Source organism: Lacerta agilis, chromosome 2 (assembly GCF_009819535.1).
Source record: "Lacerta agilis isolate rLacAgi1 chromosome 2, rLacAgi1.pri, whole genome shotgun sequence".
NCBI lineage: Eukaryota > Metazoa > Chordata > Lepidosauria > Squamata > Lacertidae > Lacerta > Lacerta agilis.
In genome coordinates, this window is record NC_046313.1 from 39,365,733 (window position 1) to 39,385,847 (window position 20,115).

A 20,115-nucleotide genomic window follows, 5' to 3' on the forward strand; every position below is an offset into this window, starting at 1 on the left:
ATTGCTGGGGAGATGCAGATCTGGTGTCTGAGCTTCAGGGTGGATTGAGGATTTATACTTAAATTAATGCACCAAAATCTACTCTCTTAGCCACTGCAGCTCACTGACTTGGGGGCAGATAGTGGTGACAGAAAACTAACAGGGGTGCTGAGGATCAGGAGGCTCTGGGGGTTGGTGTGCAAAAGATACTGTGAGGCAGATGGGGTATTTTAGAGAGGCTTGCTGAGCGCAAGGAATAATGTGACTGTTTCTCTCTCTGTGTGTACAGAGCACATCCCTGCTGAGCTACGCGAACCCTTCTATACAGACCAGTATGAACAGGAGCACATGAAACCACCTCTCATCCGCCTGTTGCACTCGTCTGACATCTACTGCCGTGCCTGGCGCCGGGCCCTGCCGTCGGGCGCTGATGGCGCCTCTTCCCCCAAGGACAATGCTGCCTTGCTCCAGCTTCTGGCCCATCGTGGCTTGGTGCCCACCTTCCAAGACAAGCCCATCAAGGAGACAGATCTGCACCACAAACCAATCAGACTGGTAAGTCCGCAAGCTTGGCATCTTCCCAGGGGTAAACATTTTGACTTGGTGCTCTTGCAGAGGGTGGGGGGGGTGTACTGTTTGTTCAAACTGGAGTGGGTGTTGGTGTTGGTTGCTGGAGAATGGAAAGAAATTAATTGCCCTTCAACTCTCAGCTGAAACTAGGAGCAGAGGTGGGGAGCTCAGTTAGTGCCTTCCAGGATGAACATGGTAGGATTGTTTCTTCTAAATTTCAGTGGGGTGCTACGATGCAGGGGTGGCTAACTTGCGGTTCTTCGGTTGTTGTTGGCCTCCATCTCACATCGGCCCCTGCTAGCATATCCAGCAGTCAGGGGAGATGGGAGCTGGGAGTCCAGCAAGATGTGGACAACTGCAGGCTGTGCTGACGTGAGTTGGAGGACCTGCTCTTTGAGGATTCAGGAGCAGAGCTAAGTTCACCATGTTTGGTTTCCCCACAGTACTGCAACAGTGTGGTGGCAAAGGCTGCACTTGTGGTAGACTATCCAAGATACCCACAACTTCCACACATTTAACTTGTGTGCATTCAGCTTTATGCGCTTGGCAAAAAAATAAAAAAGAGGTGAAAAGGGAGCAGACGTGCAGGAAAAAAGGCTTTGGCAATCCCACCCACCATTGTACCCAAGGTGTTTTGACGATACATGATTTTGGCTTTAGGCATGATTCCCTGGAATGTAACTCCCACGTAAGCATTAAAAATTAGTCTATATTAGTTAACCACAATGTGAAGCGTGAATTTAGTAGTTTTGAAATGTGTTTGGCTCAGATGGGTGCAGGGGAGAGAGGGGCAGAGAAAAAGATTTTCTGTGAAAGGATCCCCCTGCCACTGGCCCAAAGGCAGGCTCTGAATTGTGGGGAGGGTGCTCCTCTAAAATAGGCTGCTCCTGTTGACAGCCTTGTGTAAATGCTGCTCTTCCCAGTGCTGTCCTGTCCTGTGCAGTAGCGTGGTGGAGGCCCTGAGGGTGACAGACAAATCCCCAAAACTCCTTCCCTCCTCCCTCCCTCCCTCCCTCCCTCCCTCCCTCCCTGCCTCTGTTAATACAAGGAGCGTCCCTCTGTGGCGCCACAGCTTCAGGGTGGAGCCTTTACAAGCTTAGATCCCAGCCACCCCGTGGGAACCCCTTCCCTCATCTCTCTGTGGGTGGGGAGGGCTGAGGTGTGGCTAAAGACACTACAGGAGAAGCTTCTTTCTACACCCCCCACCCCAAGGTCTTTTGACTCTCCCTTTTGGAAAGCTGAAGCCTCCTGTTGCTCCCTTCGAATCCCCGTTGGTTTTTAAAGTGCTGGTATTATCAAGGAGAAAAGATGGGCAACAGCGCACTAAAGGTTAGGTGGCCAGCATTAGGAACATCTGCCTCATGCCAGATGAGGCCACTGGTCCCTCCAGCTGAGTGTTGTTTACACTGACTGGTAGCAGCACTCCAAAGGTTCTTCCCTCCCTGGAGACTCCCAAGGATTGAACCCAGGGACCCCCTGCTGGCAAAGGAAGTTATTTACTGTTGGTCTAAGGCCTGGCATGCACAAACATCTGTACACACGTGAGAAGGAAGGTCCTCTGCACAAGCTGCTAGTCCTTTTTCACTTGTACACAAGCACATGGGTTTCCTTTAACTTGAATGGGACCTTAGTGGTTTGTAGCATAGCAAATCCTAAGGAGGAGGTAGAACAGGATAATATCCTAGAATGAAGGGTGCTTTTTTGTGTTCTGGTTTACTGCTGCAGGGACGAAACAGGGGCCTGGCTTTGTGTGTCTCCTTTTAGAAGCACCTATAACTAGCCGGCTCGGAGTGAATGTGGGGTTGAGCAATAGTAAGTGAACTTGGGGGATCTTATCTGCAATAGCTGACAACTCTACATCCTATCTCCCTTTCCAGTTTATCTATTTTCAGGAAGGGCTGTTGTGGGGAGGGGATGTGGTTGGGAAATGCTGAGGGTGTCTCCCTCTTCCCTCTGCAAGAAAACAGAGGGGGGGGGGAAGAGAGCAGTGAAAGGTGGGAACCATACACTCATTTAGGTGTGAAAGGCGAGAAGGGGGATGGGTTCAGAAGGAGGCTGAGGTTGGAGTCTGTCTGTCCATCACACCGAAGCCCACCCCACTGTGTATGAGGGTTTTTAAAAATGAAAATTGTTGAGGTGTTGATATGAGAATTCCAAATGGATACACTGGCAATATTGGAGGTGGCAAAAGAAAGAAAACTCAGTTAAAAGGATAGGAAACCAAGGAAAGAGTGGAAGGGAAGTAAAAGTAAATATATATAGGATTTAAACAGCTTGGAGGAATATATATATATATATATATATATATATATATATATATATATATATATATAATGTTACTAATGTTAGTAACATTATATATATATATATAAAATGTTACTATTAGTAGTAGTACATGTTTGTTTTATATTTATGTTACTTTTCTTTTCGTTTTGTGCATGAATGTAACAGTGTGTTGATGGCGAAAACAGAAAAGGAAATAAAAAATTTTGTGGGGGGAGTTTGCTTTTGCGGTGGATCATAGGAAGACCTGGAATATGGGGGAAGCCACACAAAGCCAGCGCTAGGAAGGATGTACAAATTGTTAAAGCCCAGAAAAGAGGCTTGGGGATTTCTGCTTTCTGCTCCCTGGGCTCAGCAATTATCATTCTTCCTCCTGGTGCTTGTGTAATGGGAGGGGGAGGTGGGGAGGGGGAATCCCCGCTGCTGGTGCGGCTCTGCTGGCAGGTGCCCGGCGGGATTGCTCTGCGCTGAGCGGGTATCTCTGATTGCTATTAATTTTGCTCTGGTGATTCTGTCAAGGCCGGGAGGAGAGGCGAGAGCGCCAGCTAGCTGAAGGGAGGGATGTCCTCGTATCTCCCTTGCGCCCAGCTGTGTGCTGGGGAAATAGTCCCAGGGAGACAGTTGGAAAGGGAAGGTTTAATCTTGCCCAGGTTTGGGGGTGGGGAGAATGATGGAGACTCTTGATGTTGATCCGGGCATTTGGAGCCCCTCCCAAGGAAGGTGTAGGTTGTGCTCCACATGGGACAAGATGTTTAGAGAGCACACAGCTAGGCTGCCGCCACACCCTGAACTCCGAGAGTATGGGAGAGCAAAGCGGTGGATTAGTTGCTCTGTGGAGGGAGCTGGTCGTGGCAGCCATGTTGGCTTTCTGCCAGCAATGATATTGGAAAGCAGACATCAGAGCCAGAGCCGAGCAGTGTGGCTATTATCCGACTCCCCTGGCCTTGTCTGACACGGCCTCAGTGTATTTATCCCACAAAGGCCTTATTGAGGCCCAAGCAGCTAGAGGGAGTGTGGCTGTGGCTGTTTTGGGCCTTGTCTTTGAAGGAGGGGAAGAAGAAACCAGGGGAACAGGGTTTTTTAGCCAGAGGTCTCCCATCCTGAGGTGTGCTAGGTGTGGCCCCAGCTCTGAAGGTGAATGAGAGGCTTGTTCTCAGAGTTCTCCCTTCAGGCTTGGCACATCCCTTATTCTGCATTATTCTCTCTCTGTCTCCCAAGTATGAGTGCCCCATTAACACCCAAGTTTGATTCACTGTCGAGTCAACAGCTTTTTCCTCTGCTGCAGTTCCCGCTCTGCTGGTGCAGAAAATCAGGCTGCCAGGAAGGGCTGGGTGTGGTGCACCTAGAGGCCTGCATCTGGCTTGCTTGCAAGGTCCCAGTTGCTGTTGGGCACTCAGTGAACTCACATTTTGATAATCCTGCCCTTCTTCCTTTGAACCCCCCTCCTCAAAAAAAAAAAAACCATCCCTGGATCAGGCTAGAGCTGTAGTCATTTGAATAAGCAAACAGACATGCAGTGTTTGTGTGACTACATGGCCCATTCTTAAAAATGTTTGCCATGGTAGCAATAAGTTTCATTTGACCATAACCATGACAAAACCTGGGTCCTAGGATCTGCGTTAAAGAGGGGTGACTTGCAATTCCTTCCGTGCAGCCTGAAGAGGTACAGTCCAGAGAAACATTCATCACTTGAATTGAGCTGATTGTATAAACTGTCCATCCTCGTATCGTTTTGAGGCGAACCTTGAGCAGTATTCAGTCGTCCTGTTAGCACAAGGATTTCCACTTGGGCAACTGGGCTTCCACCACCACCACCTTTGCCTTGCGTGTGCCATGCACCCTCCCTAAATCTACTCCAGAGGGTTGGAGAAATCCCTAGAACAGCTTTGCAGGGGGAGGAGAGGGGGAGAACATTCCGTTGCACAAGCAAAAATCCCCGTGCTGATGGAACATTCACTTTATGCTGCGTTGGATATTCCTCTCCCCCCTTGACTCAGCAGAGACTTCACTTTTTTCATTTCTTGTTAGGAAATCACTGCTGGCAGAAAATCCTCTAGTGCTGCTTCTGCCATGGGGTGAGGTTGTAGGAGGGAGAGTTCCCTGTCACGTTTTCTGTTCAGGAGCTTAACAGACAAATGTACCATTATTCAGGGCCTGGGACCTTCTTTCATACGTCCATAGGACCACCTGTGGAAGTGGCTCAAGTTTATCCCACCTGCTTAAACCTCTTGGCTAGAAGGATTTCAGCTTTGCTTGGAGAGACCACAGGCAATTTTGGGTCTTCCTGTCTAGTGTTCTACCTGCTGCTTCTCTCCCCATATCTGTACATCACAACTGAGAAATGTGACCTTTGTCAACCACTGCAAGTCCACTGTGGACTGCAAATGGGTCCTATCCTATCAAGAAAGATGCTGTCTTCTATCTCCCCTTGCCACTTTAGAATATCAGAAGGCAGCTGGCATTGTTGCTAGGGTCTTCACAGAGATAATTGGCTTGTAGGCTATCCTATTAGACCTGCCCAGAAGCAGAAGAGGCTGTTGCTCCTGGGCTTGGGGCACTGAGAGATCTTGCATACAGAATTTGTAGGGAAACATGGGTTCCTGGGTTTGGGGCACTGAGAGATCTTGCATGCAGAATTTGGAGGGAAACATGGGGGCAGGCAGACTGCATGCATGATGATGCTGGTAATAAAGCCCAATATCTGCACCTAGCACATGTTCCCTTTGCCCCCAGGCTGCTCTCATCCAGGTTCTCCTTAACAGCATTAAGAGCTTAAGGCAACTAATCTGCTCTCCTGTGGTGTAAGACTGGGACTGAGCTTACTCAGTCAGGCACAACAAGGGGGATTCTCGTGTTACCATGATCTGGCCCAAGACTCCAGTCCTTGTTGTGGGGTGAGAGAGCTGAAAATAATACCAATATGTTTCACATCTGGCAACCAATGCACCCTTGTGGCTTCAGATAGTACATGGGTAAAAGGTAAAGGTAAAGGGACCCCTGACCGTTAGGTCCAGTCGCAGACGACTCTGGGGTTGCGGTGCTCATCTCGCTTTACTGGCCGAGGGTGCCGGCATACAGCTTCTGGGTCATGTGGCCAACATGACTAAGCCACTTCTGGTGAACCAGAGCAGCGCACGGAAATGCCGTTTACCTTCCCATCAGAGCAGTAGCTATTTATCTACTTGCACTTTGACGTGCTTTCGAACTGCTAGGTTGGCAGGAGCAGGGACCGAGCAACGGGAGCTCACTCCGTCGTGGGGATTCAAACCGCCAACCTTCTGATCGGCAAGCCCTAGGCTCTGTGGTTTAACTCACAGCGCCATAGAGGAGTCTAAAAAGCCAAGGACACAAATTTGCACAGCCCTCTAGCAACTATGGTGGCTCATTTACCAGAAGTAATGTATTTAGCATTCACTCTGAAAGTGTATACTAGATTCTGACCAAACTAAGCCTCCTAGAGCAAAATATACATCAGGAAGCTTAGTTTGGTCAGAATTGAGTATGCACTTCCAGAGTAAATAAAGTCTTCCTGCTCCCAGCCTGCATCTGATGGCAACTCCATTCAGTCATTCCTGCTTATTCACTCCAGCCAAGACGCTGTTCTTCTAGCATGCCCCCAACACTCTGTCTGCTTTATTACACTGGAGAAAGCAGCCTATGCCATGAAGGGCTAGCCTGTTGCCCTGTGATAGGAGAGCAGAACATAGTTGATCTGTGTTTCTCTGAACTTTAGGAAGCAGGGAGAAAAGTAAGCTGAACTTGGCAAATCATCCTGAGAAATGATGGCTTGCTTGCACCTGTCCCAGCATCAATGGGAAGATAGTTCTCCCTTTTCCTGTGTCATCTCACACCTAGGGGTGGCACCAACTATGTGCCTGGCTCCATTTGTGGGGTAAGGATACCCTCATGGCTGAACACAGGTTGCCTAACTTGTCTCTCTCTTCCTTGCCACATGTACAGGGTGCGCACCTGGCATTGATTGACTCACTGATGACAGCGTTTGCGTTGGAAGCCACCAGCTCACTGAGTGTTACGCCAGGCACTGATCTGGCAGCCATCTCCTGGGACCAGAAACTTCTGCACTGGATAGACATGGTACCTTATTTATTTTTCAATCAATCAGCCATTCTTGATAGCTGTGCTTCCTCCAGATTACTTAGGTGGGCATAGAGGGAGTTAGCGTCCCACTTTATTCACACAGCAAGTTTATTTGATTCTGTACTCCAGGAACCTTTACTCCTTTAGAGGTCAATGAACTACCACTCCCTCAGCCCCTGCAAGGATAGCCAGTGGCCAGTGATGGTTGTAGTTGTAGTTCAGCAATATCTGGAGGGCCAAAGGTTCTCCACATCTGCCCTAGTCCATGTCCAGCTGCGCTATCCAGCCTCTGACATGGAAAATGTGAGGTTGGGGTAAAATGGTTGGGATGAATTACTTACGATTTGTGAGCCCTTTGGGGACGTAGATGTATGCTGCTAAAAATTGCTATAAAATCTCACCTGGAGCCCAGAGGCTAGGGGCAGGATAATAAACATAGTTTTTTCATTGATTTTGAATATGACCTCATAAGAAACTTAGGATAAAATATTAAATAAAAGGGGCAGTTCCTTGATTCTGTTCTGGCCTGTTTCATGCTATAACTAATTTGCTGCTGTTGTGAAGGGGCGCTGGGCTTACATTGCATACATTTAAGCTCAAGTGGAGTTGCATTTCATTGCCATTTCCCCTCCAACAAAAGTTTCTTTTACACCCACATGCCATAGGAGGATTAACTTCATGCATCTGATAAAGGGATCTCTAATCCATGAAAGCTTATCCCCATAACACATTTGTCATCTTTAATAAGGTGCCACAAGTCACTTCTCTTTTTTGGCCTGGGCTCAGGAAGGCAGTCATGTTTTTGGAGACAATTATAACATGACCTGTTGGGGGAGGAGAGGAGAATAGGAGGGGAGGGACCTTCAGCACCTTAAAGTCGTCTGTGGGTGGGATGTGCAGGGACAGGTAAGGTGCGTGTGTGCCTCTTCCCAACACGCTTTTAAAAAATATCTTTTCTTTAAATTAGTTTGGCTTTTAGTGTATCCTGTGCTGAAAAAATTCAATAAAAATACAGCCATACCTTGGTTTTAGAACAGCTTAGTTCCTGAATGCCGCAAACCTGGAAGTGACTGTTCCGGTTTGCAAACTATTTTTGGAAGCCGAACATCTGACAGGGCTTCCGATTGGCTGCAGGAGCTTCCTGCAGCCAATCAGAAGCCACGCTTTGGTTTTCGAATGTTTTGGAAGTCGAACGGACTTCTGGAATGGATTCTGTTCGACTTCCAAGGTACAACTGTATTTATAAAAAGCAAAATGAAAAACAACAACACGCTTCTTGCTTTCCTCCCTCCAGATCATCCACAAGATACAGCAAAGCAGCGAACAGGAGTGCACTCAGCGGGCTGCTCCGGGAACGGATGGCCAGACCCAGGGCTCCAACAGCGGTCCCAAGGTGCGTTTGCCTGGCTTGTGCAGCTTCCTTTTGAATGGAGCAGGGAGGGAGTCTGGACTTGTGGCCTAGCTGGAGTGGGAGGGAGGCCATTTGTGGGCCCTGGCCCAGTTGCTAAAGCGTGGCGACGGAAGGGTGGCTTTATCCATGCCGGCTTTGTTCTGTGTACGAGCCACACCCTTTCCCTCCCGCTCTTTCCTTCCAAGATAGAATTTGCTTCCTGCCTTCTGACCGACTCCCCCCCCCCAAACTCTAGCTCATGTTTGGGAACTCCCTGCACCCCAAGGATTTCCTACCTCTCCCCCTTGTAAATCTGCTGCTTCGCCCTCCTCCTGTGAGGTGGCCTTTGTCTGCTTTGTCCTTGCTTTGTGGGCAACCAGAGTTCCTAGACTTTCCCACCGAAATCCATTCTGTGGGGCTGGCTCACTGGCTCTGTTGGCCAGAGGGGGGTGGAGGCGGGTTGCCTGCCTGAGAAGCTGCCCCGTTCATGTTCCCAATGGGCCCAACGACGAGGCCTCATCCCAGCCCAAGCTGCCCCTCCAGCTTTCTGTGCTGCGAGTGCGATACAGTCACGGTGTGTTATGTGACAGAGCTGTCTTTTTCTGCATCTTTTCCTCTGCTTCAGTGTCCCACAAGGTGGTACTGGAAACTGGTTCCTGTAAGTGGGTGGCTTTACTTATTATCTCCCTGCTGCTTTTGGCTCCTGCGCTGCATGCCAGGGGGACCCAGAGCAAAGGATGCTGGGGGTTTAGGACCTTGGAGCAGAGATACCTGAGTGTGTGTGTGTGTTTGTTTCAGTGAGGGCTCCCCTTGAGGGAAAGGCTGAGGGGACGACATTGCCCTGCTCCCTGTGGGATGGGCACCTGCCTGAACTTTTGGGAGACTTTGAGGGCAGAGGGGACCCTGTCCCGGGAGGAGGAGGAGGAGGAGGTGTGTTTTCACATGAGACACCAGCTGCTGGGATGCTGGTATATCCCAGCATCCTTTGTTCTCATCTCCCTTCCCTCCGCAACCCGCTCCTGCTTTGCTCTCTTTTAGCTCCGCGTGTTGGGGCACATGAGGGTTGGGTTCTGGAGGTGGCGGTGGGTGCTTAACAGATCTCTTCTTCCTGCCCTGAATAACACAACCTCCTTGGGGTTACAGGTGCCCTGGGGTCTGACTGACAGGCAAGAGGGACTGCCTCAGAGATCAACCGAGAAGCCCCGATTTTCATTTGTGCAGAGGGGTTAAGAGACAGCCAGAGCAGGGCAGCTCATGCCTGGAGCTGCCAAGTAGGAAAGCATGCTAGTTACACGACATTCCTTTATTCCCCCCTTCTGTGTTGCCTTCTGTCCCCCTGTCCCCTTCCCGCCATTTGCTTGCTGCCCAGCTGTACTCAGTGCAGCCGAGAGTGCGGACTAGTCCAAACTTAGGCCTGGATGCTACATTGCGTTTAGTGTTCAGGAGTGTGGGGTGCTCCGGAAGGAAGAGAGGGCTATCATGGGAGCCCCAGGTGCATGCTGGGGAGGCTTTAATCACTCCAGGCAGAAATCTAGGCCTCGGCTAGGCCCTCCCTGCAACCCCCTACCCCTACCCCGTTCCCTAGCCTTGCAAGGCAGCAGCAGCAGCCCTTTCCTCCCCCCTCCTCTCTCCTTGCGGGTGCATTGATCAGGCTCTCTCTTTTCTTTGCTATTGCATCCAGCATGCCATCGCTTTTTGTTTGAAGGAGTCGGGGAATAAGCCTCCTGTGGTAATGTATCCGTCAGCGCGTGCCTCCCACCGCCCGCCTGCACCACCTTGCCATCCACCTGGGTTGCTGTTTTCTAGGACTTTGGGCCGTTCCTGCTGCAATGGGCCTGGGCCGCCTTTCTCCCCTGCCCCACAAGCTGCCAACTTGCCTGGGGCTTGGAGAGGCGAGCTTCCCCCTCTGCTGTGGACACTTTCCTGGGTCCTCCTCCCTCCACGTTCAGAGCAACCAACAGCCGCTTCCAAGGGCTCCCCCCAATGCCCACAAGAGACCTGCCATTTGCCCACAGTTCTTGGGAGTTAGCCTCATCTTGTTGCTCACCCTCCGAACACAATCAGCCCCTCGCCTTTCCAGAGCCTGCAGAAATCCTGGGTTGCATTTCTTGTTTTTGTTAGACACTCTGGTTTTTGTTCTATTTTAGGGTGTTTAGTGTGGGGGCGTCCACCGACTTTTCCCTCTAGAGCTGTAAGGTGTCAGGAAGGGAAAGATGTGGGAAAGCCAACAGCACAAACCCTCTCATTACCACCACTGCCCACCAAAACTCCTGCTGTGTCGAGAGTTGACCTGTTTTGGCCTCTGGGGCCAGGTGACCACCTCCTCCCTTGGTTTCTTTGGGGTCTCTCCTGGGCTGGCAGGTAGGGGGGGGAGGCTTGTTCCATTAATTCCTGGCTTCAGCAGGATGAGTGGTGGAGGAAGGGGTAGATCATCTGTCAAGCTGGCCTCCAGAGCTTGCTGTCCATGGCCAGCTCTTTCCTGCCCCCAGGGATATGGCCCTTTCCCTCCGAAACCTCCCTCCAGCTCATTGCAGCAGGAATGGAGGTGCCCCATTTGCCTCTTTTTTTTCCTCCCCACCCTTTTTAATTTTTTGCTGGCCTGCTGGGTGTCTGTGCCTGTTTGTCTGTCTGTGCACCCCCTCCCCCCTCCATTTGCCCTGTGCAATGTCTGCGCACGGCCTGCCCTGCTCTGTGTGTGTCTCTGGTGTGGGGGCTGCCTTTTGTTGTCTTGTCTGCTGTGTCCTGGGGTGAGGACAAGCATGTTTCCTTGGAGTGGGAAATGCAGTTATTTAGCAGGACTGACTTGATGGCTCCTCTGTCTTCTCTCCTACCTAGGGCAAATCCCCCCATTTAGCACCCCCCCCCCCAGCCACTGTGGCGCTGCAGCCCACTGGGCCTAGCACTAGGCCAGAACCTCCCCTTGGAACATTTGTGTGGTGGGGAAAGTGAGGGGAGCTGGCAGCTGGTCTTTAGGGTCTCTCAGAGCTGCTACAGAAGGGAGAGTGTCTCCTTTTCTCCTCCTCCTGTGTGGGCTGCTTCATCCTCACTTCCCTCCTGCTTTTCTCCTTCTTGGCTGACACAGAGGGACTTGTGCCTTCGAGGGACTCGCTTGCAACCCCCCCCCCCCGCTTTATATCCTTTGCCTCCCTCCCAGCATGCACTCTGCTCTTGGTATTGGGGCGGGGTGGGGGAGGTGTCATATTTTGTGCACACACATTCTTGGGGTGGGAAAGAGAGTTTTAATCTTGGCTGGTTCTTCACCCCCTGGGTATTCCCAGGAAGAATTTCATGATGGCTTCTGCATGGTGGTGAAGTTAAGGGTGGGATAGAGGTGTTTAGGGTGTGAGGCCCTGGACCGAGAGGAGGCAGGGGGAGCATTCTTCAGGCTTTTTCAAGTGTCCCTCGTGTGGGGACCAGCTCCTTCCGTTGTTGTGTTGACTTCCTCCTGCGTTTCTGCCCCGCACAGATCCGCTATCGGAAGGACAAGGCGCTGCCCAAGCAGACTCCCTGCTTCCCTGCCATCACTGGCATGAAGGACCTGGCCAGCGGGGGCGCCATTGCTGCCACCATCCACTACTACTGCCCCCAGATTGTGCGCCTCGAAGGTGAGTTGGTGCTCTGGGTCCCGGGTGGAGGGATGGGGCGGCTGCTTGGAGCTTGCAGCCGTTGTGTGTGCATCGCTTCCACTCGCACGTGTCCGTGTGCACACACATGCACCCCGCACGCTGACGGCTATTGTGCGCTTCCCTTGCCCGGTAGATGTGTGCCTGAAGGAGACCATGTCGGTGGCAGACAGCCTGTACAACCTGCAGCTGATCCAGGGCTTCTCTGCGGACTATTTGGGTGGCTCCTGCTTCCTCTCCTTGGAGGACCTGCTGTACATGCCGCCTATGCTGAGGGTGAGTGCTGGGGCTGGGCAGGAGGTGGGGCAGTCCTCCACCCCCTCTGTACCTCTAGAGATAAAAACATGGCTGTCCTGGCTGCAGTAAGGGAAGCCCTGCAGAGCTTCAGGGCTGAGGAGCTGCTTGGAAGGAGCCCTGGCATGGCAGAAGGAAGCCTAGCTCCGTGCCCTGTGTAGCTGCTCATGTGGAGCAAGTGGGGATTAGTGTTTGGTCTGAGCATCCAGCCTGTCTTGGCCCTAATGAGCCTTGGCTTGAGGCCTCCGGCTGCACTAATTGGAGGCTGATCGTGCAAGAACAATGAGGCCCTTCTGCAGTGGGTGGCAGGGCAATGCTGGGGGCGGGGATTGCGATGGGTCAGGAGAGAGACATTTTAGGCACCAGGAGGAGTTCTTCTCAGGAGTGCTACCTGCAGATGGAGATGGGGGAGCAGAGACTAGGTCCTCTCCTCCCCCTTGTTCTCCGGACCCAACTCTGGCTAAGTGAGGGGAGTGGAGGCTGCTTCCTCCCCAGACTATTTGGCTAACTCATTGCCCTTCATCCCCAGATAAACGTCGGGGTGTTCCTGGCAGAGTTGTTCCTGTGCTTTGAGGTGCTTAAGCCTGACTTTGTGCACCCAAAGGAGCTGCCTGGACTTCAAGGTAAGAAGGTGGCAGGTGTGCTTGTGTGTCTGTGGCACTCAGGAAGCTGCCCAGGTTCAGGGGCTCCCACTGCTTCAGCTTGCTCCTTGTTGTGTGTAAACTGGCTGGTAGTGGCCCCCTGGGGTTAAAGGCCCAGAGCCTTTTCCCCGACCTACCTGAAGATGCTAAGGATGCTGGAGACTAAGGTATGACTCCCCCCACCCTCCATACCTTAGTGGTAGCAGTTAGCTTGAGGAGCAGCTAACCCAGGACAGGAGTGGAGCAGTCCATTTCTAGCCTGCAGAGCTGTGCTGTTTTTGGTGTGTAGTATTGCAAGATACATTTCGGTGCATTCATTATGGGCAGACTTGTATTTGATATATGATGTGCTGATAATTTCCATTGTGTGCTGAGCAGGCAGAAAAACCCAAACAACCTCCCCACCCTCCCGAATAACTTACACCCACCCCCATTTAATAATTGTAGCATATATGGCACATTATTTTTTTGTATACTTCTGAACGTGAGAATTAGGATTTTTGAAGTATATGGAATGCTGGTGGGATAATTAGAGTAGAGGAGGGAGCGCAGTCGACATGGGGAGAGAAAGGAAGAAGTGCAGAACATCTTAATTGCAGCTGTAACTAATTGCTTCTGAAGACATTATTACTAGTTGCATGCTTTCCAGACATTTTGCAAATCTGGGGCCCACGCGCCTGCTTTTTCTTAATTTTGAAAACGTAAAGCTTCTCTTGAAGCCTTAGGAAATTTGTCTTGCCCAAGTTATCTGTTACAGTTCGTACAATATTTTGGACTAGATAATTGGCGATCAGGTCTTCCCTTCCTTTTAAGGGGGAGATGGAAAGAGGGTATAGCATATCTGTATGCCTCCCATATTATGTGGTACAAACCAAAGGTGACTGGTCTGTTTGTTTCACACCTTATAGTCACTTTGATCTGATTAATTGAACAAACATATTCTGTCTGTGGAGCTTCAGTGGATCCTGTTGCAGGATTTAGATTGTGCTTGCCTTGGCTTTATCTTGACCACCATTCACGGCTTTTCCAGTTACTTGTGAAAACCTTGGTGCTTCCTGGAAAGTTTGCATTTTGATGTTGTGAACGCTTTTCTGGTCTTGCTGCATGAAAATATACCTTTAATTCCCATTGTGCATTCTGTACATCAGGTGGTAAATTGCATGCCTGAAAAATAAGGAAAAGTAAAGGCTGTGCTACAAAGCCTGTCTGTGCACACATGCACACAGGTATTTGATAGCAGCCTATCACTGTCACACTTCCCCCGCCGCCCTCAATCAGTTGTCCCACTGAGTAAGTGGAGCAGAGGCATGGGCTGCTGGGAGCTGGCATGCTCCAGCCCTGGAACAATGGCCTCCTGTGTGAGTCGAGATGGGAGCAGGTTCCTCTCCTGCCCTTTGGTACACGTGGTTGGCATTCCCACCCTTTCCTGACCTTCTAGTGACTTAATCCTCAGCTTGAGCTCTTTGCTCCCTTCCCCTCTTGGCTTGTTCATTAAAGTGGCTGTTCTCTTCCAGATTCCCCTGGGCTGAATGACTCCCTGACGCCCAACAGTGGGAACAACAGCAGGTAAGGGAGCCTCTGCTACTCTCACCTCCACCACTTTGAGCCTGAAACCAGGCTTCCCCTCTCTTGCCCATGCTAGGAGTCAAATCTGGATGCTGTGCTTTGCAAGGAAGGTGTTTTTGGGCTGCTCTCTCTCTCTGGTGCCTCATTCCAGCGCTAGGATTTTGTAAATGGATGATGATGTAGGAGCATGAGAAATTGCCTTATGCTGAACCAGACCCCACTGACCCATCTCTCTCAATATTGTCTACACCAGGGTTTCCCAAACTTGGGTCTCCAGCCATTTTGGGACTACAACTCCCATCATCCCTAGCTATCAGAATCTGGTCAGGAATGATGGGAACTGTAGTTTCAGGCAGGGAGCCTCTCCCAGTCCTACCTAGAGATGCCAGGGATTGTCTTCTCCAGGGCACCAGTTCCCTACCTTTTCACCCACCAAGAGGACGGTCCCTGCATTCTGCCATGTCAGCTCCAGTTCCAGCTTATAAAACCAAGCTGCTTTAGCCCGAGTGTGTTGCTGTCACTAGCTTCCCTGTCTGGCATCGTGGCTAGCCAGTCTCCCATGTATGAATCAAAGCTGTTGGGAAGCCTTAGATGGGAGTCATGTCCAGGCTGCTACCTGCAAGTCCACAAGCCATGATGTTGCTGACAGAGGACTCCAGGCAAGGAGCCTGTGGCTCTCAAAATGTTGCTGGACTCCAACCAGCAACAACCAATGTGGCTGCTGGTCAGGAATGGTGGGGGGTTGTACGCTGCTGGTGACTTAACTGTGCCCTTCCCAGTAGCGCTCAAAAAATGTGAATCCCTTTAGGAATAGCTAAATATTGTCTCTTCAAAGGGGCAATTTGTGTACAGGCCATGTTGCTATTGCAGCTGGCAGGGGTCTGGGAGAGTCTTTGAGGTCCTTCATGATTTCTGTGCTCTTGACATAAGAGTCCTTGCTTTCCTAAAAAAAACCAACCATTCAGCAACTTGCTCTTCAGATGTGTTAGTACTCCGAAGTGCCACAGCTTGACTTTCCCCCTCTCTACTTGCCTAGGGGGCCTCTCCACATATTAATATTAGACAGTCTTTGGGGAAACGTGATCTGGAAGGAGTTATTCCTGCAATCAGGGTGGGGAGAGCTCCTTATGTTTTTTTTGTGGTGGCTCAGTGCCTCCTTATGTTTCAGGAGGGTTGGACTTTCCTTTGCTCTGGGGAGAAAACTGCGTCTCTGGCACTTCCAGTGTGTGAGTCGGGTGCTCCCTTCCCCTGATCAGTTGTAGCTGCTGATCAGGGGAGTCTTCGTGGTTTATCTGGATTGAGTTGCACTGGTGGAGTAAAGGGGAGAGCACTCTTGGCCAGTGCAGCTGCTCTCCCATTGCTCCAGGCCAGCAGAAATTGTAGTTCTTCTTGCAGGGCAGGTGGGCGGGGTGTTGTGTGACTGGGCAAGCTTCTGATCTTTAAGGTAGGCACAGCTTTCCTCCCATGTGCAAGTTATGGGAATGCCTTTAGGCAGCAAATTAAAGGAACTTGTTCCTGCAAGTCTGTTCACTTCATTTGCCAAACGAATGAGCGGAATCAACACTTAGCAGAGTGCCTACATGTTCCACGTATAATGTAATGCAGTGATTCTAGTGTTGTGCAAATTCCTTCTTGGGTTTCTATCACCCCTCCCCTTTAAAAAAAACACACACACAACAGCCCACACCAAACTAGTCCTATTTCCTCAAAGGACTAGCTTTCAGCACCCAGTTTCCCTCTGCTGACTTCACTTGTGTGAGTGCAGTCTGTGTGTTGGTGCTGACAGAGGATTGTGGCTGGAGACCTAACCAGTGTGCAGCAGCACCTGCCTCTCTCTGTGTGACAACAAGTTTTGTAGCAATGTTCTTAATCTGATCTCATCTCTTTTCCCCTCCAGTAGCTCCCCAGTTTTCAGCTTCCGCCACCCACTACTGCCTGGAGGGCAGGCACAGTCCCCACTCTGTGGTTCTTTAGGTAAGGTGCTACTGCTTTGTCTAGTCTCTCCCACCCCCCACCCCCCGCCAATACAAACCACATACGAGCTGTGGAGGAAGAAAAGGAGTCCTTCAGTTCTGTTGGGGGTAAAAGGTTAAGCAAAACACATCAAGTCTCTTGGAGGTCCTTCTCAAGGCGTCATGATCATGGCTGTCAGCATCCCCAGGGGCTTGTCTCTGTGGTTTCCAAAGCTCTTGGTCCTGCATAGCTGTTCAGCTTTACCCAGCAGCTGCTGCACATTTCTCAAGAGCCAACAGAGCCATAGTATGCCTGCCTTAGGTGGCACAATTTTAAGATGCTTTGGTAAAGGCGCAGTATATTAGATTCATTGCATGAGTAAGGGTGAGCTCTATTGAACCTCTTGTAAGGCAATAAGGGCTGCAACCCTGTGCAACCAGAGAGGGAAAAGCTCTGCCCTTCTGGATGCTTTGAATCTCCTAACTCCCATCAGGCCCAGCTGGCATGGCCCAAGGCCAAGGACAATGAGAGTTGTAGTCCAATTATGTTTGGAGGGCTGCAGGTTCCTCCTTCCTGGTTTACACCTGGAACTCAGGGGAACTTCGCTTGTGCATAGGCATGCACAAGATTGTGCTGTGTAAACTAGCCTATCATGGGAAAAGATCATTCTGAGAAGGCAGGTTTTAATATACATCTCACCTCAAGAGATGGCCCTAGGCAGCCTGAGATATATCTGACGTGATCGGAGTTTGTGCTGCTAACATCGTGCCCTCATGGACCTTTGGTTTCCTTTCAAACGCATGCTTTGTGAAGGATCCTTGTCAAAGTAGAGTGGCTCTTCTTTTGTGTACTTGCTCCTCCTTATTTTGACATAGAGGATATTGTCCCCCAAGGACAGCCTGGGCCAACTTGGAGGCCTCCAGATGTTTTGGGTTGTCACTCCCATCAGCCACAGCAAGCATGGACAATGGTCAGGGAGGGATGGGAGCTGGAGTCTGAAACATCTGGCAGGCTGCTTGGATTCCTCCCACCCCTTGAGTTGAGGGCCTTGACTCCTGCCACCAAGTCTCTAGGACAACCCCCCGGGATCTTCTTGTTCCTCTACTCCCTTGTGATTTGGGTCCTTTTTTGTGTCCTTAGGCTCCCTGCATCACTCCACATCCATGTCCCATGTTGAGGGTTTTGGTAAACCATGGAGCAAGAAGCAGCTCAGGTGAGGAGCACGGGGGGTGGATTTCATATGGCCAGAGGAGGGGACGACTTCCCAGGCTTCTGCTTATCCACCGACTTGGGATACAGAGTTGTGAGAAGCAGTACCAGCAGGTTGTGTGTGGAAGGTGAGCTTGGAATGTCCCAGCTTGTCTGTCCTTTTTTTGCTGCTAATCTTATCGCTTTGCTCTGCTTCCCTAGCCACCCGTTGTCGCAGGCGGTCTCCTTCAGCATCCCCTTTGGCTTGGACAGCGACGTGGACATTGTGATGGGGAATCCGGTGGGCATGCTGCGCTCTGTCAGCTCAGACAGCCTGGCCCCTGCCCTCTATTCCTCCTTCCCTCGCTCCCCACGCCCACGGTCCACTGATGTGGTTGAGGCCCCCAATGGCTTAGTGACAACACCGCTCCACAGTGCTGGACCCAAGGCCCAGGAGGGGCTGGCCCTAGAAAACGGGCTGAGCGACGGCTACCCTGACCTGCCTACCATCGAGGAGGCCCTGCAGATCATCCACAGCAGTGAGCGCCTGCTCCCCGAGGGAGCGCCTGATGGCTTTTACCTGCACTCTCCAGAGCCACCGAAAACTTCTGTGCCAGAAAAGGCACCCATGGCTACTGTTTACCGTTGCCACAATGGCCCCCCCAATGGGGCCGAGCCAGCCCAGGATGGCAGCCTAGACTCAGACGCCGAGGAGCCCACGCGGGCCCCTGGCGGCCCCGATGACTCCACCTCATGTGTCAGTTCGCTGAGCTCGCAGCCCGACAGCACGGCTTCATCCGCCTCTGGCGTGCGCATGACCAGCTTCGCAGAGCGCAAGAAGAAGCTGGCGGCGACAGACAGCAAGTCCAGTGGGATCAGCTCCGAGGGCTCTGAAGTTGGGCCTGTCCCGCCAGACGAGAGCCCCGCCCAGAGCCCTGCCCTCAGCTCGGAGATGAGCCAGCTGGGGGCGCGGCTAGAGGAGAAGCGCCGGGCCATTGAGGCTCAGAAGAAGCGCATTGAGGCCATCTTCACCCGGCACCGCCAGCGCCTGGGCAAGAGTGCCTTCCTGCAGCTACAGAAGGCCCCCGACGCCCAGGGCCAGTCGGAGGATGGCCGGCTCGCTCTCGAGGAGCGGCTTGCCCAGCTGGAGGCTGAGGAAGAGGCCGGAAGCCCTCGGGCCCGCCTAGACAACAAGCAGGTGACCTTTTCCCCGGACATCACCAAGGGCGGAGCGTTGGACGAGAACCTGGGCGACTACAACCGGGCGGTGGCCAAGCTGAATACTGCCCTGAGCTCCCTGCAGCTGGACATGCAGCGTCTGAGCGATCAGCAGCAGCGCCTCCTGCTGGATAAGAAGCCTACCGTGCAGGCGTGGGTGATCCCAGCCCCAAGGACTGGCCGTGAAGGGGCTCCTCCCCGCTCCTCCCTGGAGCTGTCCTCCCCTTCGCCGTCTCCGTCTCCTTCCCGCAAGTCCCGCTCCCCTCAGCCCACACCTAAGAAGTCTCCCGCCCCAGCTCCTCCCAAGAGCCCCCGGCACGCCCGGCCAGTGGAGCTGAAGCTGCCCCCCCTCACACGAGTCCTGACGCCTCCCCACAACGTGGACACCCTCCCGCACCTCCGCAAGTTTTCCCCCAGCCAGGTACCCATGCAGACCCGCTCCTCCATCCATTTTGCCGAGGACGAGGAGCTGCCCGTACCAGAGGCCATGGGGAACTTGCGGCCTGTGGCCTCGGTGCCCCCTCAGGGGGGCAACGGCCGTGTCTCGGGGGATGGCACCAGTGATGTCTCCTCACCCAGCGACCGGCGCAGCAGCCTGATTGAAATCCCCTTGTCCAGCCTGAAGGGGGAGGAGGAAGATGATGATGATGCAGATGGCGACGACTCGCTGGAGGGATCCATCACCGAGGCCCTGGATTCTGAGCCGGCCCGGGCTGGCATGGGCTTCTACTTCAAGGTATGCACTTGAAGCTGAGACTGCTAACACTCATGACAGGCATTCTGCACTTTCTATAGAATATCTTTTGGAGCACGGGCAAGAGGCAGCTGGGTATGGCTAGGCCCTTGGAGCCAGGGTTAGGCTGGGCTTCAGGTGGCTGTGCTGGTTCCCTCTTTCTTGGCTGGTTCAAGGTAACGGGAGCAGGAGGCCTGCAATGGGACAGGGATTCCAAGGGGCCCCTTTTGACGGGCAGGAGTGTATGCAGAATGTGCAGGTGGGATTGCTCAATCCAAGTGCTTGAACAAAGACACTGTGTGTGCATGTGCAACTTAAAATGTACACCTCCTTTCTGAGATCCTTGTGGGTCAGAGAAGATCTTTTTTTCAGACGTGTTTTTCTCCTGCACCGGCTTAAATCACACCAGCTGCTGCTGCTCTCTAGTGGCAATGCAGATCTCTGCAGCATCTTGGACTGGCCCAAAGATAGGACCATAAGCACGAGCTCCAGAAGCAGAGCTCAGCCTCAAATGAGCTCCACCAGGTTGACTTGGGATTTGCGGTGGGAGTTTGTGGTCGCAGTTCTTGAGCTTTCTGC

At 52.0% G+C, this 20,115-nt stretch overlaps 1 protein-coding gene across 6 annotated transcripts in view; it reads left to right on the plus strand.

Moving 5' to 3' along the window:
• The window catches only part of CAMSAP3 (calmodulin regulated spectrin associated protein family member 3), a 44,143-nt gene that overhangs the window by 17,983 nt on the left and 6,045 nt on the right, over positions 1-20,115 (plus strand). Inside the window, exons 2-13 of one of the 6 annotated variants that reach the window (XM_033139642.1) lie at positions 269-534; positions 6,793-6,927; positions 8,225-8,323; positions 8,946-8,978; positions 10,002-10,049; positions 11,787-11,925; positions 12,080-12,219; positions 12,767-12,860; positions 14,393-14,444; positions 16,342-16,418; positions 17,538-17,610; positions 17,808-19,539. In XM_033139642.1, the coding sequence (XP_032995533.1) occupies positions 269-534; positions 6,793-6,927; positions 8,225-8,323; positions 8,946-8,978; positions 10,002-10,049; positions 11,787-11,925; positions 12,080-12,219; positions 12,767-12,860; positions 14,393-14,444; positions 16,342-16,418; positions 17,538-17,610; positions 17,808-19,539 (2,888 nt within the window). The remainder of the gene's footprint in view (positions 1-268; positions 535-6,792; positions 6,928-8,224; positions 8,324-8,945; positions 8,979-10,001; positions 10,050-11,786; positions 11,926-12,079; positions 12,220-12,766; positions 12,861-14,392; positions 14,445-16,341; positions 16,419-17,537; positions 17,611-17,807; positions 19,540-20,115) is intronic. The other 5 variants (XM_033139643.1, XM_033139644.1, XM_033139645.1 and 2 more) reach the window with 5 other exon arrangements.